The sequence below is a fragment of the Panthera leo genome, chromosome D1, assembly GCF_018350215.1.
Source record: "Panthera leo isolate Ple1 chromosome D1, P.leo_Ple1_pat1.1, whole genome shotgun sequence".
Lineage (NCBI taxonomy): Eukaryota > Metazoa > Chordata > Mammalia > Carnivora > Felidae > Panthera > Panthera leo.
In genome coordinates, this window is record NC_056688.1 from 96454961 (window position 1) to 96480830 (window position 25870).

General features: G+C 43.1%; 1 protein-coding gene across 5 annotated transcripts in view; it reads left to right on the top strand.

The window, feature by feature from the left end:
• Positions 1-25870, top strand: part of EXT2 (exostosin glycosyltransferase 2) — a 145312-nt gene that overhangs the window by 98697 nt on the left and 20745 nt on the right. For all 5 annotated transcript variants that reach the window (XR_006194093.1, XR_006194094.1, XM_042907045.1 and 2 more), the window contains exon 10: positions 8139-8305. Coding sequence is in view for 3 of the 5 variants with exons in the window: in XM_042907045.1 (XP_042762979.1) it covers positions 8139-8305 (167 nt within the window). In the remaining 2 variants the exon portion in view is untranslated. The remainder of the gene's footprint in view (positions 1-8138; positions 8306-25870) is intronic.

Here is a 25870-nt window from a genome sequence, read left to right on the forward strand (position 1 = left end):
AATTCTCTAGTACCTCCTGAGACATTTAAGAAGTGTTCCTTAGTGGGATTTTTGTTCTCTGAGAGAATCCTACACTTTCTCTCTAGATTTAGGGAGCCGTGGTTTAAGTAAACAAAATGTCTACTTTAAATGACGCTCCCATTTTACCCTCCAAAGAACAGTGCTTTTTCTTATTAAGTACATCTTTTTATGCCAAGTCCGTTTTCCTCCCAACAACCAGTTTCCTGGATTTTTGTTTGTTTCATTTATTTGACTCTCAGGAAAGGGGTAGAAGGAAAAGGGAGGAGAGGGGAGGAGGAAGAACTGGGCAGGAGGAAGGGAAAGGCAGAGGGAAACGGGAGCTGAGCAGGGAGGGGCGTGGAGAGGCCCCAGCCCGGTGCCTCACCTGGAGGGGGGTGGGTGAGCCGGCCGGCACTGTTGTGCTGCTCCTTGGTCTGGCACTCGAAAGGGACGAGTCCTGTTTTGAGAAGGAAGGCTGTGGGTCCCTGCTCGGATCTGCGGCAGCTCACTGCATCCTGCCACGTTCACCCTCCTGCGCCTGCCCCCGCGCACGCAGGCCGCCGGCTTTCAGAGGGAGCCCCCACCCGCCCGGGTAGGCACAGGTGCAGATCCTGGAGCTAAATGCAAAGGAGGCTTCTCCTTCCTTCGACACCTTGGTTAGGCACTTCGCGCTCCAGGGGAATGATTTCTTGCCAGTGCGAGTCACTCGCAGACCGTGAGAAGGGAGGAATCGTTCTCTGCCCTCCTAGTCGAAGCCCTCGCCTCGCCCTGGTTTGACGGAAAGCAGTAACACAAACCTAGAGGTTTTGGAGCTGGGTGTTCAGTCTTAATTTTGGGGAGACCTTGCTAAAATGTGGTTAATTTTACGACCGGGAGCTTAGTTTATTTTTGTAATGTTTTGGCTCCAGGGAAGAGAGCGAGCCCTCAACCGACGAGGCCCCAAATTTGACACGTTTAGAGACTGAACCAGCTTTTTTTTCCCTCGCAGTGGTTTTTAGGTCTCCACTCGGGCTCTGGCGATGTGGTTGTTTGGGGAGAGCGTGAACCACGTTTAATCTTCTGCGGGGTGTTTGTTCAGTTGGTAAATGAGGCTGTCAGCTCTGGTCCTCATGCCAGCAAAGCCATCTGAGTCTGCATGTATGGCATTAGTAACATATATATCTTTTATAAAGCAAGTCCAAGGCTTTGAAATATTAGAGGCGAAAATGATGTTTTTCACTTTCTCTACATTTACTAAAATAAATATTGCGGTGAACATGTCTGCTGCTGGGAGGGTTAATGTAGGCAGAAATCCACCCCCCCCCCGGCTCCCCCCACCACTTTTTTTTTTTTTCCCTCTCCAACACAACCAAATACTTTTTGCTTTTTGGTTACATTTAAGCCTAAATTGCTGGGTTTGAAGTTTAAGTAAATACTTAGACTAGGCAATAGAAATTTCCAGCGAGTTTTCGTCACATCGGTTTCGAGCTCTGTCAGAAAAAAAAGGCAAGCCACTGCCTTCCTCCTCCCCAGCTCTTCAGTTTCCAAACTTGATGGATATAGAGGTTGTTTGGCTTGGCCCCTGGCCTCCGTGTGAAGGAAGCTCTTACATTGTACATCTCAGACAGGTTTAACTCAGCCTTCTGTTTTAGCTGATTTCAGTGTTAAATTTGAATTGACCTCAGGAGCTCCCTGGCTTCAGATTGTGACTTTGATAGTTGTTAGCAGGCGGGCTGGGCTGAGTGTGTCGGGATGGTCAACCCAGAGGAGGCAACAGAGAAGTAGAAGTCACAGCCAGCCACCTTGCATTTGTGCTGAACTCTGGGACTATGGGGAATTAACGTCATGGGGACCAGCTGGACACCAGCAGCTTGAGCACTCCAGAAGTGAGCTCAAGGTTTGTATGGAGATAATCTGACCATTTATTTTATGGATCTGTGGTTGTGTTTGTGACAGTGTTGGCCAGGATGGGCTTGGGGTCATCTTCAGTCAACCTGAGCATTTTATAGTACCTTTGCCAAGATGGAGGGAAAATTCTCTTTGCTCACATCTTTCTTGGCATCCAACATGGAGAAAACCATTAATCAGTACGCATTTTAAAAAAACCCTCAACACAAGGAGTTCTTTTTCTCCTTAGAGCTAGACTAAAGCTCCTAACTGTGAAGTTATCAGGTCACCTGGCTCAGCTGTTTGTTTTTCATAAATTCTGCAATGTGCTTGGAAAACCCTTGTTTTTCAGACTACTTTGTGTGAATGGAAGGTGACATTTTTATTTTGCCAGCTGCAGATTCACAGGATGAGACATAAGGTACATTGTTTTGAATTCATTTAGAATTTAGAAGGAGTACAGAAAAAGAGACCCCATTTGGGCTCAGCAATGGAATTGGAGCCTGAAGGTCTCTGGCTATGCTACTGTGTCCTTCTGCATCCTAAGGGGCCTCCGCACAGCCGTGTGTCTACACCTCTTCAGATTGTCAGGGGAGAAGTGAAGTTTGTGAGACTTTACAAGAACCCAGTTATAAAGATGAAAACGATACGATGTTTTTATAACCACGTATTATGTACCTTTTAAATCCCAGGAATAGGCACTGTGCCAGGTGCTTTACACATATTATCTCTAGTCCTTAGGACAAACCTGCCAGGAAGCTGTTCTTATTCCCATTTTACAAAAATGAAACTCCCGATGAGACGTGTAATTTGCCCGAATCACAAAACTGCAAATGGCAGAGCCAGAAATAAACACGTGTCTCTGTGGATGCGAAGCTCATGCCCTTTGCACAAAGCCCCACTGTATCTATTTGGATTACCATTTAGTAGTAGGCAGATCATCACGCTTTGTCTGTTCTCTGATTTGGGATTATGTAGACGAACTAGGTCCTTGCCAGGGACTCAAAAGAGAGACAGAAGAGTAAGTCTGTTCTTTTGAAAATACTAATGGAAAGGGGAGAAAAAGTTCTTCTTTCTCACCCATATTTTTCTCTCCTACCTTGAGCTTCTGTCCTAATTTTTTAAACAATCAAAATCCCACGTCCGAATTATCTACTTGAAGGGCAGGGGGTAATTTATAATGTTTATTTTTGGTGCTGCCCTCCACAGAAGGAACGCTGAAGCCCGGGCGAATGGTAGTTCCTCTTCTTGGAGGCCTATTTTACTTGAAAGTGTGAAAGCGAGAAACTGGGAGTTCTGTTGGGAGGCCTGTCTGTGCTAATGATGGTGCATAGACAGCTGACTGTTGAGGTGGAGACTGCTCTCGCCCTGGCTGACTTTTGGCTCCCGAGTTGTGACTCGGAACAGGGAAGGGTAGTCCCGTGTCCATCTTCACCTCCTTGGCCCATATCATCCTCCTTGGCCCTGCATCGTTCCCTAAAACTTCCCCATCAAAGACTTTACAAGGGCAGGGGCAAGTTAGTTCCCTATGGATATTGTCTCAAGTAATTCTTTGGCTATGTAGGTGATACATGTGGAAAGCCGTCTGTGCTTCGAACATGCTGTGCACATTCACCAAGTGGAAGTCCAAATCCCATGCGGGGCAGAGGAAAGTTCATACTCAACCCAAGCAGCTAGCCTGTTGTCTGTACACGCTGCAGAAAGAGGAGCTGTTTGTTACTTTGTGTTCTTTTGCTTCATTTCTGTGTTCCATTGTCTCAGCTCTAGAGGATTAATAATGGCAGGGATCCTATTTATTTAAAAGTGGGTATGGGGGCACCTGGGTGGCTCAGTCGGTTAAGTGCCCAACTCTTGATTTCAGCTCAGGTCATGATCTCACCGTTTGTGAGTTCGAGCCTCACATGGGGCTCTGTGCTGACCGTGTGGAGCCTGCTTGGAATTCTCCCTCTCTCTGCCCCTACCTGGCTCACGCTGTCTCTGTCTCTGTCTCTCTCTCAGTAAATACATACATACATACATACATAAAAGTGGATATGGAAGGTACAAGCTGGGTGATGCCACTGGATTTTCAGAGTAATGTATCAGATCTAACATATACCACTTTGGCACCCCTAAGGTTCAAAAGAAGTCCTTTGGTTCTGTAAATAGACACATATGTTCAAAGGAAGGCACAGCTAACATTTACTGGATATCTGCCATGTGCCAGGCGCTGTGCTGCTAATTGCTTTCATGTTCATTCTCACAGTCAGTGATGGGAAGATAGTGTTATTATTCTGTCTTCGTAGTTGAAGACACGGGTTAAACACGATTGATTTGTTTAGGATCACATGACTAGTAAGGAGTACACCTGGGATTTGAAGCTCTTCCCAAAGACTGTTCGTTTTTTCTCTTTCTTTCATCTTTCTTTCTTTCTTTCTTTCTTTCTCTCTCTCTCTTTCTTTCTTTCTTTCTTTCTTTCTTTCTTTCTTTCTTTCTTTCTTTCTTATTTAGAGAGAAAGTGAGTGTGAGTTGGGGAGCCACAGAGAGAGAGAGAGAATCCCAGGCAGGCTCCAAGTGAATGCAGGGTTTGTTCCCATGACCCTGGCTGGCATCATGACCGGAGCCAAAATCAAGAGTTAGATGCTTAACTGACTGAGTCACCCAGGCACCCCCAGAGACTGTTCTTTCTATGATATATTACTGTCTTATGTGATCCCGGACCTTAGAGACATCTTGTTTGGTTTCTCATATGATGTCGAGTAGAAATCTGACCTAAATTAGTACATTTCAAGTAAAAGGGTGCATTGAACTGCTGAAGGCATTTCACTGTATCTAAAACAGTTTCTGCCATCAGAAGATTCCTACCTATTTTGAATCTAAATCCGTTTCCCTGCAACTTTCACCCAGCTACTGGTCATGGTTCTAACTTTAGAGGCCATGGAGAACAATTCCCCTTTCATCTGATAACCCTCCTGATAGCCTAATGTATTAGTCAAGGCCAACGTAGAAGACCGAAACCACCAGTAACCTGAACAGGAAAAGTTTAATATAAAGAATCATTAACCAGTAACGGGTGATTGGTGACTAAGAAGTAAAAACTGTAAAGATAACAGGAGCCCCTTCCCCAGCTAGATGTGAGATTCAGACCTTGTTGGAGAGTGTGTGACCGTACGTAGCCCACTGCATAGTGAAGTGTGCGGGGGTTGCAGGCTCAGTCTGGTGACCGGGAAATCTACCGCTCCCCTTCAGTACCCACGGAATTCAATAGGAAGCTATCCAGAGCGTGTTCTTGAACTTACTAGGAAACTGTTGAGGGCTTCAGTGAGCTCCCGTGGAACCACCCATGGCGAGGGACCCTCAGCTGCATTGCTCTTGGGGGTCTCTGCAGAACCTGTTGTGAAGGGGCCCCTTAGAGGTGCCACTTACACCTGGTGGGGAGAAGTGCGGCTGCCTGTCTGTCTTCTGGCCAAGGACCGAAGGAGCAAGAAGTTAAAGAGGCACACTGAAACCTAGAAGAAAAGCCCCCTTCCCTCCCAAGGGTCCCTCCAGCACCCTCCACAGACAAAGCCTAGAATTGAGCTAGTTGGCAAAAGGGAAGTGTATACGGGATCTAGTTCCAGTATGAGAAACAGGGCAATGAAGGGTGGCATTGGAGCTGAGGGGCAGTACGCTGACAGCTGGCACAGTTGGTTTCTTTAAACATTCCATAGAAATCCTGGATTCATGTGCCTGCACTGCCCCTGTCACTCCTCCCAGACTGTTTTCCAGGTTGTTGTAACTTTCTCCATATTGTGACACCCAAATCTGAACACAAAAGCTCTCAAAGTGTGGTCCAGGGACCTGGACATCCATGAGAATCTTGCAGGGGGTCTGGGAGGTTGAAATTATGTTCATAATAATACTAAGTCACCTCCATTTCCCACTCTTTATTCTTTCACAAGGTGACAGAGGAGTTTTTCAGAGGCTACGTAACATGGGATAACATCAATCTAGTGGCTAGTGGAATGTGTGCTTGTGTATTCTTGTGTTTTAAAATTTCCTCAGTTTTCATTTCTCATACAAATAAATAGTGTGTGTGTGTGTGTGTGTGTGTGTGTGTGTGTGTGTGTGTGTGTATCCCATATAAGGAAAGCTTCTTTGGGGTTCTCAACGATATATATATTTATTTATAATATAAATTATTGTCAAGTTAGCTAACGTACATTGTATACACTGTGCTCTGGGCTTCAGGAGCAGATTCCCATGATTCATCGCTTACATACAACACCCACTGCTCATCCCAACAATGTGCCCTCCTCAATGCCCATCACCCATATCCCCCTCTCCCCCACACCCACCCCAGGGTTCTCAACGATTTTTAAGAGCCTATAGGAATCCTGACACCAGAAAGTTTGAGACTCAGTGGTCTAGTAGGTGGGGCTATAACCTCTTATATTTTAGACGTTATGATTCATGTTTTATAAGGATTTAGACAGTAGATTTATGCCAGGGGTTTTATTTACCTGGAAGAGGGAGTGGGGAGCAAATGAGAATAAGGATGACTGCTGGAGAAAACATTGAACTTCATTGTTTTGTCCCAGATCTAGACAAGCATGAGGTGTTCAAGCTGCAATAGATCGTACATGTTCTGTTTGGTTTTTGATGCTAAACAGACTTAGATTCAGTCACAGGCCTTCTCATTTATTAGCTCTGTAACTCCTGCCAAATTACTTAATCTCTGTGAGCCTTGTAACTACTGCTACTACTTTGTAAATAATTTCTGCCCCACGGGGTTGTCAGGAGGATTGAATGACGTTGCATCTACAAAGTGTGTGGCATATACTAGTTGCTTAGTAAAGGTGCCCTCCCCCCACCCCTGCTTATTCTTAGAGCAGAACGAGAAGGAGTTGCCTGAGACCCCATAGGTAATACAGGACCCAGGTCTTCAGTCTCTCAAGTCCTGTGTCCGTCCATTTATTCCAAAGTTATTTATTATGTGCTTCTGTGCCAAGAAGGAAACTATAATTAACTACTGTTATTGATTAAAAGGCAGTGACCCATAGGATCATTTCTTTGGTGTTCAGTTCAGTCTTTTCCCAAACATACTTCTTGGAGTTGACTGCTTTTTCAGGCTCTGTGCTTATTTAAGGCTGAATGCCTTCCTTAATTACAGGGCCTCCATTGTGCCGGCTTCTTCCAGGACTCTGGAAGTGTCCCAACAATGTGTTACATGGATACACTATAAAATGTACCTTAGTGAGATATTTCATCCGAAGGCAGTAAAGACAGCCTTTTCCCTTCTGACTCTCCCTCACCACACTTCTCGTTAGTATGGGGACCTGGGAGCGGCCACAGGCATTTGCAACTTCAAGACCCACGCAGACTGCATCTTTCCACAATTACACAATGGAGTTTTGGGAACCAGTATGACACCTAGCTTTCCTCTTGTCATTTGACAAATGCTGTGTGAAGAACACACTACCCTCTATAAAGAACCCTGAGGTCTATGGACAGGGGTGCTATGCTAAATGCACCATTTTAAAATAAGGAACCTGTGGTTGAATTGCTTCAATCATTTCAGAGTAGAATGGCAAAAAATGTAAGGCAGGTCACGGGTTGGTGTTTCTTCAGTATACTAGAAAATCCCGCATAATTGGACCTAGAAATTTGATATTTATTTTGTAAATTGGTCATGATGAGAAACCAAACCTAGTGAATCAGAGCGAAGGGGTGGTTGAGGGGATAAAGTGCTAAGTTAAGAAACCCACGTCGTTCAGTGAGACCCATTTTGAGGGCTGGATTTTAGTGGCATTGATCTCTGTTTGCGATTGCATTGTGGAGGCCGGCACATCGGGGCAGACACCTCGAGCGCGTGCTTTGTCTTTGCTGGCAGAGTGGAGGCATGCTTTGAGCTGGGGTGTGCCTGGCTGGAGGTATTCAGGGGAGCCGGTGGAATTCTGGTAGCAAACCCTGGGCCTGAGAATGAGACAGTGTGGACTTGACCCCTCCTCTTGTTGTGATCTTGGGTCTCTCTGCTTCTCTGTGTCTCAGTTGTGAGCGGAAGCCATCTGTGCACTCTGGCTAAGACAGCCTTGAGGTTGAGTAGTGTTGTGAGGACCTAGAGAGGACAGAAGTACTTACCGAATTTTATAACCAGGCATCTGTAAGAGCTCCCCCGTGCACAGTTGTACGTGTGGGTTGAGTGGGAGCCGTGGAAGTTAAGTTCCATCACATCTGTGGCATGGTGCATTCACTGCTTTATCTCCTCACAGAGGTTAGAAGAGTAATGCATACCTCGTTTCTTGCCCCCCCAGACTCTCTCTGGCCCAAAATCCGGGTTCCATTAAAAGTTGTGAGGACTGCTGAAAACAAATTGAGTAACCGATTCTTCCCTTACGACGAAATCGAGACAGAGGCTGTCCTGGCTATCGACGATGATATCATCATGCTGACCTCTGATGAGCTGCAGTTTGGTTATGAGGTAAGGAGGTTTCAGACAGTCTGTTTACATATTGACTGTTTCTTGCCTAGCGTTGCTTGTCTTTCCCTAATGAAGAGGATTAGATTTCATCGTCTAAAGCCATAGTTTCTACTCCCTGGTCGATAGTGCATAAGAGCGTGGGTTATGAAGCTGTTCTCCCAGACTTTGGGGAAACCCTATCCTAGAGTGACAGCTGTGGCCTCCACTACTTTTGGGAACTCCCAGGGAGAGTCCCAGGGGATATTTTCAAAAGAGCGTCTATAGCATTTAACGAGCACTTAATTGATGTCTCCTCGAATGGCACTTCCCCTGACTCAAGCAGCTGGGCGCGGCAACAATAAAAACGCCAATGAGCAGAGACGCTGGAGACGCTGACAAACAGAAAGCAGACCCTGTTGATGGCTTTCTTTCTGAGGTTTAAGTGGAGAGGTTGGCTGCCTGTCTTTAGGGAGAAACATGCTCTATCACCGTTCATTCAGTGCGGCTGATGGATTAGGCTGGGTTCAAGGGTTAAGTATGGAGACCAGTAAAGGTCTCCCCAGGGGAAAGTGCCAGAGCCGAGGCCTGGTGAAAAGCAATAGGAATTGATGAGCTCTGTCAGGGAGGATGTGCGTGAGATGCATGGCATGACGGCGGCAGGAGGAGGCCTGCGGTGCGGGGATGTGACGGCGGCATCGGACCTAAGCAAAACGGAGAGTATACGTCAGTTAGCCACGGCCGACACAGGGAAAGTGGTCCAGTCTGTCCCCTACGCTCGTCCTGCCCATGAGAGAGGCAGCCGTCTTCTGTAGTTGACTCGGGGTTTGCTGAAGTTAAGGTTCTAAGAAATCACGAAATGTTATTATATGAGGCCATATTTGGCACTCAGGTTTTATTAAATGAATATATATTCTATATTGTATATTTATTATAGAAGTTTATTTTCTAACCCTTAAGCTAGAAGTGGATTTTCAGGGGAAGAAATAGGAATCCCCCTGCCACCACCACCAAAAATTAGAAGCTCAAGTTTTTTGTTTGTTTGTTTTTTTAAGTTTGAGTGTAACAGAAATTGTGAATGAGGCTGGTGTGTGATACAGTCAGTATAGTTACTGGCCGGTGAAAGGCGTGAGAGTGGCTAATCAAACATGTATGTCATCTTTTTGGGCTTATTCTCATTCACAGAGATGTCTTTTACATTATCACATCTAGGATATTAGATGATTTGTAGCACACTATCATTCCCATTTTTAAAAAAAGCAAATTACCTACTTGTTTCTCTAGCCAACTCATGGCAAAAAGACCTTTTTTTTGGGCCAGTGTTTTCTCTCTTCGTTGCATATAGTGGCTTCAGACTATATTCATGGGTTTTTTTTTGTGGTGAAAGGGAGGTGGATAAAAGGGAACATTTGGAATGATTAGCCAAGATGGATAGAGTGCTCCCTCCTCAGTATTTTCAGTTGGGCTAAATGAAGTCTAGTGAAAGAAAGGTAGGCTTGAGGCACCTGGCTGACTCATTCGGTTGAGCGTCCTGCTCTTGATTTTGGCTCAGGTCATGATCTCACTGTCGTGGAGTGGAGCCTGCTTAAGAGTCTCTCTCCCTTTCCCTGTCTCCGCTCATGCTCTCTCTCTAAAAAAAAGAAAGAAAGGTGGACTAAATGTATTCCTTTTGACCTTGAGTTGAAATCTTAAGATGTTATGTATATTGAACCCTGGGATTTCTTTCAACCTTGAGTTTGTTTCAAGCCTCTTCCGCTCTTTCCTCTGATGACCTGTGTTTGATTCCACATCACCTTGAAAGAAGTACCTGCCTATTGGAAGAGTGGCAGGCAGGAAAACGCCTCCTCTACATTAATCTGAATCTTCTCCAGATGCCGTGGAAGGCGAACTTTCATAACTACCCTCTGTATTCCAGTGAATGTTCTGGGTGTTCTTCTATTACTTACGATCTTTTCTCAAACCTGCAAGACAGTTACTGCTTTTCTCATTCTTTACTAAGACTAAGAAGGTTAGATAACTTATCTGCAGTCACACAGCTAATGAGTGGAAGAGTTGGAATTTAAGTCCAAGTTTGTCTACACTATGCTGTCCTCTAAGGTTTTACCCTGTCAGAGACTACTGGTTTGCAAAAGTAGTACGAAGAGCCATGAGCATATCAGTTGTCTCTCACAGAGTTATCCTGATGCTAAGGAAAACAAACAGGTTTCTCAGGCATCCCTACCATTGGTGCTTTAGGGTAACTTTGTAAAAGTTATTTCTTGCATAGTAGTTAATATAATGGACAAAGTTAGGATAGCTCTGGACCTGAATTCCTGCCCTTTCACTGACTAGTTAATGACCATGGACAAGTTTTTTAATCTCTCTGGATGTTATTTTATTCTTGCATAAAATGGCAGTAACAATATCCACTTCATTAGGTTATTGTGTACATAGAAAATTCCGTAGTGCCTAGCACATGGAAAGAGAATGCTCAGTGACTGCTCCTTCTATGTGGTAGGCAGTATACTCTGCACTTTACAAGACACCATGTTGGCTGCTATAATGGCAGCTACTATGGTTATTCCCATTATCCCACTCATGACTCCGCTGTGGTTCATGGGAAAGGTTGTTGTTTCCATTCTTCTTGGGACATTACTGTTCTAGAGAGGGTACCCACTTTTGTGTTGAGTCAAAAGACAGAAGGTGATGGGGCTCCTGATCCTGTTGTTTGTTTGTTTGTTTGTTTGTTTGTTTGTTTGTTTTTGGCCAAAGCCTGGGATTATTTCATGCAGGAATTGGGAGCAAGCCTGACTGATAAAGTGAATTAATAAATCTGTTAACAAAAATTTATGTCCAAGGGGAGTTACGTTGGAACCCAGAGCTACTTTCTTGTGCTGAGCACAGTGCATTTGGATTATATCTATCTTATTAATTGCTACTCATCTGTCAGCACTCAGCTCAATTGTTGCTATCTCAGAGAAGCTTCCAGGGAGGTTAGGTTCAGAGCACTCTACCTCTTTGTAAGCAAATAATTAATTGTGAAGTATATGTTTAATGTCTGCTTTTCTTCTAGAATGTAAGCCCCACAAGGGCAGGAATCATGGCTGTCTTGTTCATTGCTTTATCTCTATGCCTGACCCGGTTTATTCCATTCAGTGGTTACTCAGTAATAGTCGATGAATAAACAAACCTTTATCACCAGCATGCACATGAAAGCTATGGAATAAGTTACTCCGGCGTGCGTGCCCATCCACCGTGATCCACAGTCTGGATCCAGCCATTTTGAAAAACCATTTGGAATTTCAGATGCTAAGCATATACCTACCGTGTGACCCACCATTCTTCGTATAGAGATTTACCCTAGAGAAATAGGAGCACACATATACACAAATACTTGTACACCAATATTCATAGCAGTTTTTATTTGTAAAAGCTGGAAACTAGAGGAAAAACACAGAATGTCTGTCCAGTCTGAATGAATAATCGTGTATATCCATACAATAGAATACTACTCAGTAATAGATATGAATGAGCTATGGAGACATACCATGGATGTATTTAATAATAATTATGATGAGTGAATGAAGCAAGATGAAAAAGAACATGTATTATGATTACCTTTACGTAAAATTTTAGAAAATACAAACTAATTTTCAGTGATTGAAAGATCAGTGGTTGCCACACTTAGGAGTGGGGAGGGTCAAGCTGTGAAGGGCAAGAGGGAGAATAACAAAGAGGCAAAAAAGCTTTTAGGGGTTATGGATATGTTCATTATCTTAACTGGGATGATGATTTTACTGTGTATATAGATGTACACGTACCAAATTATGCATGTCAAGTTATACACTTCAAATAGATTTAGTTTATCGTATGTCAAATCTTATTTCCAAAAAGCTATAAAAAATTATATTCACGCAAATGCGTAAAAAATGCTTGAAAAATTGAAGGTAATGTGTGCCAGATATGTTCAGTAAAAACTACAAAATGTTGCTGAGAGAAATTGAAGTACAACTGCATAAATGGAAAGCTGTATCCTATGTATACATTCAAAAGTGTAATTTCTCGGGGCGCCTGGGTGGCGCAGTCGGTTAAGCGTCCGACTTCAGCCAGGTCACGATCTCGTGGTCCGTGAGTTCGAGCCCCGCGTCAGGCTCTGGGCTGATGGCTCGGAGCCTGGAGCCTGTTTCCGATTCTGTGTCTCCCTCTCTCTCTGCCCCTCCCCCGTTCATGCTCTGTCTCTCTCTGTCCCAAAAATAAATAAAAAACGTTGAAAAAAAAAATTAAAAAAAAAAAAAAAAAAAGTGTAATTTCTCCCCAAATTGTTCTATAGATTCAAAGCAATCCCAGTCAGAATCCCAGACGGCTTTTTCTTTTTTCTTTTTTTTAATTGAAATTCACAGATTTGTTCTAAAATTCTTTTTTTTTTTTTAATTTTTTTTTAACGTTTTATTTATTTTTGAGACAGAGAGAGACAGAGCATGAACGGGGGAGGGGCAGAGAGAGAGGGAGACACAGAATCGGAAGCAGGCTCCAGGCTCTGAGCCATCAGCCCAGAGCCCGACGCGGGGCTCGAACTCACGGACCGCGAGATCGTGACCTGAGCCGAAGTCGGACGTTTAACCGACTGAGCCACCCAGGCGCCCCATCTAAAATTCAAATGGAAGCAGAGTAGACCTGAAAAAGCCAAAGCAATTTTGGGAAGTAGAACAAAGTTTCAGGACTACCTCATTGTAAGAATTATGATAAAGCTACAGTAATCAAGACACTGTGGTCTTGTTGTCAACTTAGACATACACATCAACGAGACACAAGAAAGAGTCCAGAAGTAGAGCACACATGTATGTCGTTAATTTTTGACAAAGGACCCAAGTCCATTCAATAGAGATGGGAGAGTCTTTTCACTAAGTGGTGTTAGAACAATGTGATATCCTTATGTCAAAGAAAAATAAATCATGACCCTCACCTCACAGTGTATGTAAAAATTTAACTAGTCCTCAATGTAAGAACTAAAATTACAGAACTTCTTAAAGCAGAGGAGAAAATCATAGCACATTGAAGCTAAGCAATTATTGTTAAATAGGGGACAAGTAGCACGACTTATAAAAGAAACCAAAATGGATAGGTTGGACTTCCTCAAAATTACAACACTTGAAAAGACACTTCTAAGAAAGTAAAAAGGAAAGTCCTATATTGGGAAAAATATTTTCAGAACATACATGTGGTAAAGAACTTGTATCTAAAATATATAAAGAGCCCTCACAACTCAGGGAGAAGAAGACAAAGAAGTCACTAAAAAAGAAAAGGGGCAAAAGATTGGAGCAGTTACTTCACAAAGGAAGATAAGATATGTAGGTATAAACTAGCATACGAAAAAGTCCTCCACATCATAGTCATTAGGACAATTCTAAAATACAAGCACAGTGAGTTACCACTACATACTCACTAGAATGACTAAAAAAAATGTAAAAGACTGACAGTGCCATGTGTTGATGAGGCCATGGAGCAGCTAGAACTCTCACATGTTACTGGTAAATATGCGAACTGGTACAACTAATTTGGAAAACAGTTTTGCAGATTCTCATGAAGTTAAACGTATACTTTTCATATGATGCAGCCTCCAAAAGAAATAAAAACATATGTCTTTACACGAAGACATGTACTCAATGTTTACAGCCTTATTCATAAGATCCCAAACTGTAGATATCAGCTGGCAAATGGAAGAGCAAATTGTGGAATATCTATGCAATGGAATGCTACTCAGCAAGAAAAAGAAATGGACTACTGATATATGGAGCAACCTGTAAAAATGTCAGAATCATTATGCTAAGTGAACGAAGCCAGATACCAAAGAGTACTTCCTATACGTGTTGCCCATGTATATGAAGTTCTAGAGTAGAAAAAACTATGTTGCCGGGGGTAGTGGATGAGACTGACGAGAAAAGGACAGAAAGGAACTTTTCAGTCAATGGAAATGTTCTAAACTTTGTGACGGTGGTTTTATGACTATATACGCTTGTCAAAACAAACTTAAATTTGGTGATTTTATTGTAAGTAAATTCCATTTCAAAGCTGAAAAAAAATTGTGGGATGCAACTAAAGTGGTTCTTAGGGGAAATTTATAACATTAAATGCTTGTATTCGGAAGGAAGAAACGTCTAAAAGCAACACCTAAAGTTTGTTCCACCTTTAACAACTTTGAAAAGGAAGAGTAAATTAAACCCAAAGCAAGTGGAAGGAAAGAGTAAAAGAAGTGCTAATGATGAAGTAGAAAACAAACCAACAGAGAAAATTTACAGATACAGAAATTGACCTTTTGAAAGAATGAACAAAATTGGTAAGCCCCTAGCCAGAACACTCAAAAAAAAGAGAACACAAATTATCATTGTCAGGAATGCAAAGGAATTAAAGAAGGATTGACGTTATAGATTCTACAGACATTAAAAGAACACTAAGAGAATATTATTAAAGTTTTTCTGAAAGTAAGAATTCTTTGGAAATTACAGCATGTGTAAAATTAAATAGAATATATGTATATATATAATTCTCTATTAAAAAACTGAAGTTGTTATCAAAATCTTCCTGCAAAGAAAACTCTAGGCCCAGATGGTTTTACTGGTGATTTCTTAAGAATATAAGGTGTTGGAAAGAAAATTAGAAAGTGAAGAATAAAGAAAATTAGAGATAATCTAGCTTCCTCACGTTATGGGTAAGGCCCATCTGTAAGCTATATATGAAGCCCTTAAGTGACTTACCCGGTGTCACCCAGTTAGTAATTGGCACTAATAAGGCTTAAACTCATTTTAGTGGTATTTTCACCATACCATGTCACCTGTAAAGATTTCATTATATAACTGGGCTTAGAACCAGTTACAGTATATAGAATTATAATGATCATTATATATATAGCTGTTCTTATTTTTTGGCTGTGTACCATTCAAAGCAATTTGTTGAAATCTCCCTGTGGGGAAGATAAAAACACCTGAACGTTTTCTTTGTTATTCTAATATTCACAAGCAAGAATCCATATCAGTCAGGAAAACAAATCCATATTAGTTGTTTCAATAGAATGGATTTAATATATGAAAACTTCTGATACAGGGTATTAGAGAGCTTGAGAGAGCAAAAGGGAACCCTGGAGGTATAAAGAGATGATAGCTGTAGGACATGAGGAACAAAGGAAAGGAAGGAAGTGGTTGGGGTCATAGAACCTACATGCTGGGAAGAGAGCCTTCCCCCTCCCCCAGTGCTGGGCCTTAGACCTTCCAAAGGGCCACTGGCTGACTTTTGCTGGTAGTTCAGAGAGCAAAGAAGTTGCACCTCATCCCTTCCCAGCCAGAGAGTGGAGGGAAGATTAAGGAAAGGAGGAAGCTGAAAAAGGGATTCTCTAAATCTGTGTGTAAAGTCCTGGGGGCACTCCCACCTCTCCCTTCAAAGCAGCCCATGCACAGAACTAATTAGAATCAACACAGCAAAAGCTTTGAAAAGTGAACAGTGGTGTAGAATACCAACCAGGTTTCAAGAATTAGCGCCTGGGTAACACCCAAGTTGGGCAGACCAGAAGAGCACTATCAAGTCTTTGAAGACTGAATTGTTACTCGATCCACAGCCCACAAAGGTGGGTCAGGGCATACATTCTGAACCTAAACTCCCTGATAAAATATGGAAACTTAAAAGGAACAGAGTCTCATAGTAATATTCAAAATGTTCAGGGTACAATTCAAAATTACTCATCATACCAGAATTGGGAAAATTGCAACTTTTATGAGAAAAGACAGTCAACAGATGCCAACACCAAGATGATACAAATATTGGAATTATTTGACAAGGATTTGAAAACCACTATCATAAAAGATGATTTAATAAGCACTTATGAGCACTCTTGAAACAAATGGAAAAATAGAAAGTTGCAGCAAAGAAACAGATATAAAGAACAACCATATGGGAATTTCAAAACTGATAATTACAGAAACCAAAATTTAAAATTCACCGATGGGCCCAGTAGATGAATGAAGATAACAGGAAAAAATTAGTGAACTTGAGGATAAATCAGTAGGAATTACCCAATCTGAACAACAGAGGGAACATAGACTGAAAAAAAGAAATGAACAGAGCCTCAGGGACTTATGGGACAATCACAAAAGATACATTTGGGTCATCAGAGTCCCAGAAGGAGAAGAGAAAAGAAAGAATGTGGGGCAGAGGAAATATTCGAAGAAATAATGACTGAAAACTTCCAAAATTTGGCAAAGGACATTAAACTCACAGGTTCAAGAGCTGAAGAAGCCACAGACATCCAAAGAGTTGTATAAATTTACGTACATTGTACAAACTGAATAAATTGTAGCAGAAATTATTATGTCAAATAGTAATTGGAGAAGGAGACAAAGAAATTGGTGTACACACACACACACACACACACACACACACACACACACAAGGAAAGGAGAAAATCTGCATAGCTACAGTGGTCTCTGTACCTATAATAGCTTGGTCGTGAGAGCATAGTTGATATTTATAACTTTCTCCTTACACCACCCATTCGATGTTCCCTCTGTTCTCAGCCAGCTCTCTAGCATATGAATTACACACCCAGTTTCTTTAATGACTCCAGCACTGTTCAGACTTCCTATTTCTTGTTGTGTTCATTTTTGATAAATTATGTTTTTCAGGAAATCTCTTCATTTCATTTGTATTGTAAAATGTATTGCTATAAAGCCGTCATGGGTTTTATCTTGTTGTTTAAAGTCTAGAGATCTGGAATGATGTTTTCTTTTTCACTCCTGGTGTTGGTGGTTTTTGTTTTCTTTTTCTTGATCAGTGTTGTTACAGGTAGAGCAGGGTCATAATCTTTGCAAAGGGTCAGCTTTTGATTTTGTTGATTTTTCTTTATTGTGTATTTGTTTTATCTTTAACTTTTGTTGGTTAGTTTCTTTGTTTACTTTCATGAATTTAAGTTGCTGTTATTTTTCTAGTCTTTTGATAGCTTAGATCTCAGTATTTATTTTCATAATGTATGCATTTAAAGCTGTAAATTTCTTGGTAATTACTACTTTAGGTTTATTCCCAAGTCTTGATTTCATATTTCTATTATCCTTAAGTTTAAAATATTTTATTTCTATTGTAGAATCTTCTTTGACCCATAGTTATATAAAAGTATATTGCTTACTTTTGCCAGTTTTTAAAGTTACCTTTTTCTTGATTTCGCATTTGATTCTACTATGGTCATATACTACATATGGTTTCATTATTTTTGAAATTTACTGCGACCGGATGGTCCAATGAAAGGTCTATTTTGGTAAATGTTCTGTGTGCACCTAAAATAAGTTTACATTCTGTAGGGGCACCTGGGTGGCTCAGTTGGTTGAGCATCCGCCTTCGGCTCAGGTCTGATCTCACGGTTTGTGGGTTCGAGCCCTGCATCAGGCTCTGTGCTGACAGCTGAGAGCCTGGAGCCTGCCTCAGATTCTGTGTCTCCCTCTCTCTCTGCCCCTCTCCTGCTCTCATTCTGTCTCTCTTTCTCTCTCAAAAATAAATTCTAAAAAAACATTAAAATTTTAAATGAGTTTGTATTCTGTAGTTGTAGATGTAATGATCTTATGGGACCAATTAGGTAAGATCAGTTATCTCGGTGCTTTTAATTTATTTTTTTGTTTTTATTTAAATTCCAGTTAGCACACAGTGTAATATTATTTTCAGGTATACAATATAGTCATTTCACACTTCTATAAAACACCCAGCACTCCTTAATTGCCGTCACCCGTTCAGCCCATCCTTCCACCCACCTCCCCCCAGTAACCATCAGTTTATTCTCCACGGTGAAACTTTTTAATTTTAATATAATCATCCCTGTGCTTGTTCTTCTCTATAATAGGCATCTCCAATTCTTCTGTTATTTTTCTCCCAAAGCCTTTCTCATTTCTGTAGTAAATTCACTACCCTCGTTTAAATTGAAAAAAAAAAAAAAAGTTTAAATACAGTATTTAATATGTGAGAACCAAAGAGAAACCAGCAACAGACCTTTCTTACTGTGGCTCCAAAGAATTTTTTGAGAAATCTGGAGAGACAGAAGCATCTCCCCATTTGGGAATTTTTCAGAAAGAGGAAGCCAGCAGTCTTTCCAGCCTCTAGAGTGGTTTTACTAGTGCTGCCAGGAGACAGAAGAATAGACCAGATGACTTCCTGCAATCCCTTTGGGTGTAACGAATCTGAGGGATAAAAAGTACAGGCAAAGCAGTACGGTGTGGTTGTATATGGAAAAGCGTCAAACTTCTGTGCCTTTATATAAAGTGACAAACCCCTTCCCTTCCCTGTGAAATGTGGAAAGTTTGCACGAGGGAGGATCCAGGGGGGGCGGTGGCCAACAGCAACGTGTCGGGAGTCCGAGGGGAGAATACGGCAGTTACCGGAAGGGGGAGCCCAGGCCTGCTGTGGGCACGGTTCTGCTCACGCCCCTTCTGAGGCCTAGCACCTACTCAGGCACAGAGTCCCAGCACGGTTTTCACAGACGTGAGGGCATTATAAGGTAGCGCATCTGTCAGAGGGTTGGAACCATCGATGTGCAGAGACCGTTTTGGAGTGGCGGGCTCCAGGGCGTGCCTGAGGAACTAGGGCAGAGACCAAAGGGCAGCTCACAGGCTGCATGCATCCCAAAGCGAGAGAGGGAAAGGTGGGGCTAGTGTTAAGAGTAAGAGAGAGTGGATCTAGAACCCTTTCCAGAAGGTCGCTCACTAGAGCACAGCTAGGTCATGTTAGCCCTGTCTCCCGAGGCACGTAGACTGGCCGAGAGGGTGGGGATCACTGTGCACCCGGTGACCGTTCACAGCACCCCGGCTGGAAGGCTGTTTTAGAGAAACACAGTGCCAGAACGTGAAGGGACCTTAGGGATCATCCTGTCACCTGATGCTTTGTTGCTGAGCAAACAGAGGTGCAGAGAGGGCGGTGACTTCTTTAAGATGTGCCATGGGCGTGGACTATCCCCCTGCAGGTGCAACACAGCAGGCCCTGGGCACGGAAGGCCAGACCGTGTTCGAGAGCCCTCTTTCCTTCCAGTGGCAGTGATTTGAGCCCACAGACGTTTGGATTCGAGACCTAATACTGCGGATCATTATTTATTTAATTGGAAGAAAACACAGGGGTCACTTGCCTGTTTATATGGGTCATATCCCTGTTGGAGAGCAGAGGGTTTGGGAAATGTTACATTCCCTCTCCAGCCCTGAAATCAGGAGCTGAAGAATGCTCTTCTCTGGCCCTGCGTGTTTCTGACTTGTTTGACAAGCTCTAGTGAGCTACCAGATGTGGGAATTCTTTTCAGCCTGGGATAATTTATTTATCTGTTTATGTATTTTACCAGGAAAGTATCTATTGAGTCCTTGATACTCATTTGCAAGGAAGCCCTGGGGGAGCAGTAGCAGCATATAGTGTTACTTGAGTGTGATTTTTTTCCCCCCTAAGTCTGGCTGCTTTTATTCCAGACCTAAAGAGCTGGGAAATAAAATGCAACTTGTTCCTCCTCCCCTCCCCCGCCTTTAAGAGAGTTTCAAACATGTGGCAGAAAATGAGCCAGGCGGACTTGGCCGAATGTATGAACCCGTGAATTTATTTTTCCTTTCATACTTTGATCCTCATTTCCAACCATAAAAATTATTAGTAGCACTTAAGCGCCGAACATTTTTCACCTGAGAGATGTGAAACGCTCTTGGCTAATAATACTGGTTATAAAGTCAGTACTTCATGTGCGGATGGGAATTGGCTTAGAGTGGCCGTGTGTTGCAGGCGCACAAAAATGCTGATGCCTTCCTTTCACTGGCTGGGTATCCGTAGGTGGCAGAGGCTGGTTGAACCTCTTGGGTGCTAATGAATTTGGAGAATTTAGTTGTATTATTTTGTTCATAACTCCCTGGGGTAATGGCAAGTACATACTCTCAAAGAATCGTGGCAAGACAGCAAGATAGCTTAGAATGCTCCACTTTTTTTCTGGACGACATACAACCATCTCTGAGTGGCTCTCCTGGTATAGGAAGAACCGAGAGGAAAGGCACCAAGGGGAGAGCGAGCTCTCTCGCTCGTGTGTGTGGTCGGCGAGAAGCAGATTGACCTGAGGAGGGAGGAAGTTGTGCCTCGGTTAACAACGGAAGCTAGCTTAGTTACACAACGTAGGGCCAGCTGAAAAGCTTAAGAAGTGGTAAAAAGAAGGACTGTAGGTTTGTACGAGTGTCTGGTCCAAAGCAGTCAGATCACAGGATGAATGCGAAACAACAGACACTAAAGACAGCGAAGGCCAGGTGGATAGAGGTGGGAAGTCTATAGACTTAATGTTCAAGTGGATTAAAGAACCAAAGAGAAGAAGACAGGCTTCCCCATAGCTCACATTTAATTTGTGATGAGGGAGCTTGGCTAATTGAAGAATTCCAGAGTTGAGGCCCTGTATAACAGTTACATTTGAAACAGAATTTGTAGAATTTGGAGATACTTCTATATTCATCCAGGGAGAGCAGACAGATGGTGTAATCTGTGATCCTAAGTAAACTATCCCACTTTTTCTCTCCTTGCTAGAGGAGCTGAGAGGTGAAGACAGCCTATCATAGAGTAGCCTTCACGGTAACCTCTAGCAGATAATTTAAAGAGAGAGAGAGAGACTATCTCTGTCCTCTTCATTTCTCTCCAAGCTTTCTGCCAGTGAAAGTGCCACAGATACTGAGCCGGGGGAACAAATAAATGTAAAACAAGTGTTGGGCTGGGTCTAAAGATTGTTTCTCACAGACTTGTGGTTATGATCCTTCTGATAGGTTAACTGCTTTCCTCCCTAGATGTAAGCCAGAGCCCTAAATCTTACGACGTGCTCTGGTTTGTTGGGAATACAGGAGGCTGACTTCAGAAGAGTTTTCCTTGATGGCACATGGAACTCATCCTGCCGTGGGCTCTAGGGCAAGCTTACCCTTAGGGTTCATCTAGGGCACCAAGAAACTCAGTTCTTACACAGCCAAGACAGATAAAAAAGGGAACGTCCCTAAAGGAGGACCCAAAATGCAAGGGATATCCTCTCAGTGGGCGGATAATCTAATTGCTGGAACCGTCTCAGACTTCGGAAAGAACCAGTGCCGTAGATTTCCATTCTTTGACCTCTTGGCTGACTCGGATCCTTGAGCTTTCACAGCGTCTGACCTAGTGGGTGACTGAGAGGTTCCAGTATTTCCTTCTCTTCTCTGAAGGATGGACTCTCCTCATGGCCGCCGGCACTAGGATTCACTGTGAGCTGGGCCCATTTCTGGCACGCACAAAGTCAAACCTTGCAAAAGCTGTTCTGGATTAGCATTTGTGCTGGGTCTGACACTAAAGCTTTACAGTGTAGCTAGAGCCAAAGTGGAGCTTTTTAGAATTATACGTTTCTTAGGACTCGTGGTGTGCCCTCCTCATCAATTACCTGGAGAAGTAGATGGCTGTAAGCTCTTTGGACCTTGTGCATTATGTCTGAGTGAGTGATAGTACATTTCCTGAGCCCGGCCGTAATATCGGTACAGTGGTGAATGTTGAAAAACACATCTGTCCGTCTTTCCTTACTTTGTTCACTTTCTTATGTACCCAAAGAGTGGGCATTATAGAGACTGTTGTCTTCCGAAGAGGACTAGGCCAGATGGCTCATTTCGGTGACTGTCCCTGCCCAGAAGGTGTAGTCAGAGCCTCCCTCAGAGGAGACATGTGGAAGACTGTGGCTCTTTCATAGAGAGATCTGTCCCTGGGGTGTCCCTTATTGCTGCGGGCTCCGTTTGCAGCCTGGAGGAGAGTCCCGAGGAATGTGTTAGGTCTGTCCTATCTCCAGCTTGCACTGATTCACACCCGGGGCTCCCGGGAGCCGGGGAAGCCGTGCATGTGGGCCGCTGCTACAGCCGGGGCTGCTGAAAGAGGACCCGAAGCCGCGGCCAGGAGCCCACGGAGGTGCTGAGAGGAGCTGCGGTGAAGTTTGACCTCTCAGAGCTCTTCTAAAGCGCCCAGTCCCCACTGGAGAATAAGTCAAACAAATATTAAGGGAAGGAAATCGAATATCTATGCTGAACGTTGGAGTAAGATCTGAGCATTTTAAAAGAGTGCCCAGTTGGGAATTACAATGGAGTGACACTTTTTTCTTCCCCACTGAGCAAATTAAAATGACAAGCTCAGAATTTATTTACCTAGCCGTTAATGAAACATCCTATCTTCCCTGTCCCAAAGAGGGGGAGTGTGCTTCCTGCTGGCACATCTTCCCACCGAGGTGTCTCCTCCTCACTGACTTCCCCCCCAGATAAGGCAGGTGAGTCGGTTTCAATATGTTTTCCATAAGCGCTTATTTCTTGCGGGGCAGTGCTGGTGCTCGTCTGCCCTCTCCACCCCCGGGCCTGTGTGCTCCCCACCGAGCCTCCGCGTCTCTCCCGTCTGCGGCACCAGCGGGCCCACCTGGCTCTGTGGCTCCGTGCCTCAAAGAGCTAATGCTTATAATGTGGGATAGTTATTTTAAAGAGGTGTTGGTACACTTGATGGTTTAAAGAATGCATACTTTCCCTCCCCCCCCCCCCATTCAAAAGGAGATATCTGCAATGATATTCCAACCTGAAAGGATCCATATGTTTGAGGGTTATTGTTCCAAAAGCTGCCTGTTGTCTCGTTGGGATTGATTACAGGCTTTGGCTGCTCCAGGAATTCAGAGCTTCAGAATTTGGCTTATGATTTGGGGATATGGGGAATTCGTCTTGCATGGGCTGCTTATCTGCCTTGATTTTGATAGAGTTGCTTAAGGGAGGTGTGTGGACAGGCCTTGGCATAGGGCCAGGGGAAACGAAAGCCATAGCAGCATCCAGGCCATGAGCGTCCCCAGCATCTGGGGGGCTGGGCGGGGGCAGCGTCTGTGGCTTTCCAAAGAAAATTCTATGTTGTTCCCCAGTGTGAACCTGCATCCTTCACTGCCGGTTATAAACCTGCTTGCAAAATCATGAATTGGACACCGTGGTTGTTGATTGCTGCTGCATTAAACCTAGCGATTTCACATTTTGGAAGAATAAAAAGAAAGCAAGCTTAAAGGATCAGAGTAGTCCCCTGACTTCAGAATGGTCGTGACTAGGAACAGTGAGTCTTTAGAAAGCAAGGTGAACTAGTCAGTGTAATGTTTACGGCTCCCCTCTTAGATCAGATTTATTTCTTGGTGCTCGCAAGTTGGTGCCTAGGGCTCTCGTTAATCGTGATTGCTGTATGTTTGCTACTCTCTGTTGACGGGTTTAGATCAGGCATTGGCAACCTTAGTTTCTAGTTTCCCAACCAGCCTTTGAGTTGGACTGAAGATGTGAGGGTTGGGGCAGAGGTCCTGTTGACCCTCTGCTCGCTTCTTACTGCTAGGCCCCTAATTATACCCACGGCCTAGATCTCTGGGGCTAGATTGAAAAACTCCCCTAATTCAGAGTAGCCCATTCAGGCAGGATTGTGTCTGCCCTGTTTACTACTCCGTGCCTAGTGCTTAACACATGGTGGATGCTCAGTAAATATTTATTGACGGAATGAGTGAACTTAATGTGTTCGGACATTGAATTTTCTGTAACATACAGTTTCTGAGAGTAAAATTACTTGTTGTTCAAAGTTAGATGATCCCCTCTTCTGTATTCAGTGAGAGAATCCACGTAGAGGTTGTCTACTTGCTGGCCTGCTAATAAACACATAGCGAAGAGTAATTTTGTACTAATTACTTACCTGGTTGGGGGCAGTGGGAATCTCAACCCTCACTTTGTAGTTCTCTTAAAATGAAATCCATGAAGTCTTTTCCTTATTCCCTGGTCTCCCACCCCCAACCCAGAAGTAATCTTACCATCCTCTTAACTCACTTTTGTGCTTTTTCCTGTGTCCTTGCTCTCTTTCATGTCTAGCTTTTTGTGCATATGTCACTAGCTTTTCTAAACAATTAGGCCCTTAATAATAAGATACATGCTTTATTTTTGTATACATTCTTTGGATTGTAAGACAGTCCCTAAAAATTATGCTGAGTGAAAAAAGCCAATCCCAAAAGGTTGTATACTACGTGATTCCATTTATATAACCTTCTTGAAATTATAAAATTATAGAAATGGAGAACCCACTAGTGGTTGCCAGTGATTGAGGGGGAGGGTGTCTATAAAAGATCAGGCGGAGAAAGCTCTGTATCTTAACTGTGTCAGTGTCAGTGTCATGTGATATCACACTATAGTTTTGAGGTGTTGCCATTGGGGGAAACCGGGTAAACGGTACACAGGCTCTTCGTTCATTATTTCTTACAACTGCTTTCGAATTTGTAATTATCTCAAAATATTTGATTAAAAAAATAGTAGGGACTCAGTAAGTATCTGTGAATTGAATGTATAAATTAATTGACAAATAGGAATACTCATCTCTCTCTATCCCCAAACTTTATGATTTTAGCTTGCTGCTTGATTGCCTTTCTAGAACTTGATATTAGAATTAATATTCTTAACAGTAGATGGAATGAGTCTGAATTTTTAAAAAAATGCTGTTGAGGACATCCTTTGTTTTGACAGTTTGGACTTTAAAAAGAAATTTTTTTTAAATGTTTTATTTATTATTGAGAGACAAAGAGCACAAGCGGGGGAGGGACAGAGAGAGAGGGAGACACAGAATTTGAAGTAGGCTCCAGGCTCTGCGTTGTCAGCAAAGAGCCCGGTGTAGGGCTCGAACCCACACACCATGCGATCATGACCTGAGCCAAAGTCGGATGCTTAACTGGAGCCACCCAGGCGCCCTGACAGTTTGGACTTTATTTTAGTTTTTGCCTTTTATCGTAAGGAAATGCATTTTTTTGGAAATGCATGGGATATAAATAAATAAATAATTTGAAAGAGTCCCTCAGCTGCTTGATTCCCCACCAGGACATTATGGGGTTTAAGCAGACATATAAGGAGGGCATCATGCTGAATTAATTCATGCATAATCAGTTTGGAACCACACTGATGCCTGAGCCAGGATTACAGAGTTTATGGTCAGTGCCACTTCTTCCCTTTGCACGGTGAGACGAGAACAAAGTATTGGCCAGTTTTGTAGTAGTGTCCCCGATTGCTAGGCGATGGAAGTCACCAGGGCAGTGACCTGAAGTAAGGAGAGTTCCCCCTTACTAGACAGAGCTCGTATCTTCGGTCCCCCCTCTTTTAAATTGAGCCTCACCAAAATCAACTGGAAATTCTGAAGCCTCAATAATAGTTATTCATAAAAACTAAAGTTTCCGTTTTCCACTCGATTTAAAGGATTTAAAGAGAGTAGCCATTTGACTTATCACTTTTCTTCTTTTAACTTTATTAAACAATCCCATGGGACCAGACTTAGAAGTAGTATCCCCCGTCTCCCCCCACCCCGAGCTGAGGTTATGGAAATAAAAATGATTTCACGTTTAGTGTGTCCTGAGGAGTGTGAGATTGGAAAACCCACGACCCAGTCCTGACCCATCCCGTACCCCTCCCGTCCCCTCAAACTCACGTCTTTCCTTCTCTTTGTTATTCTCTCTCAGGAGATTCATTGCCTCGTGAAAGATAGTAGTGGAGTTTAATCTTTCATTCAGCTGCTTTTTGCTTGTATTTCCTTCTCTGTCCCGAGCCTCCCCGATTACCGGGA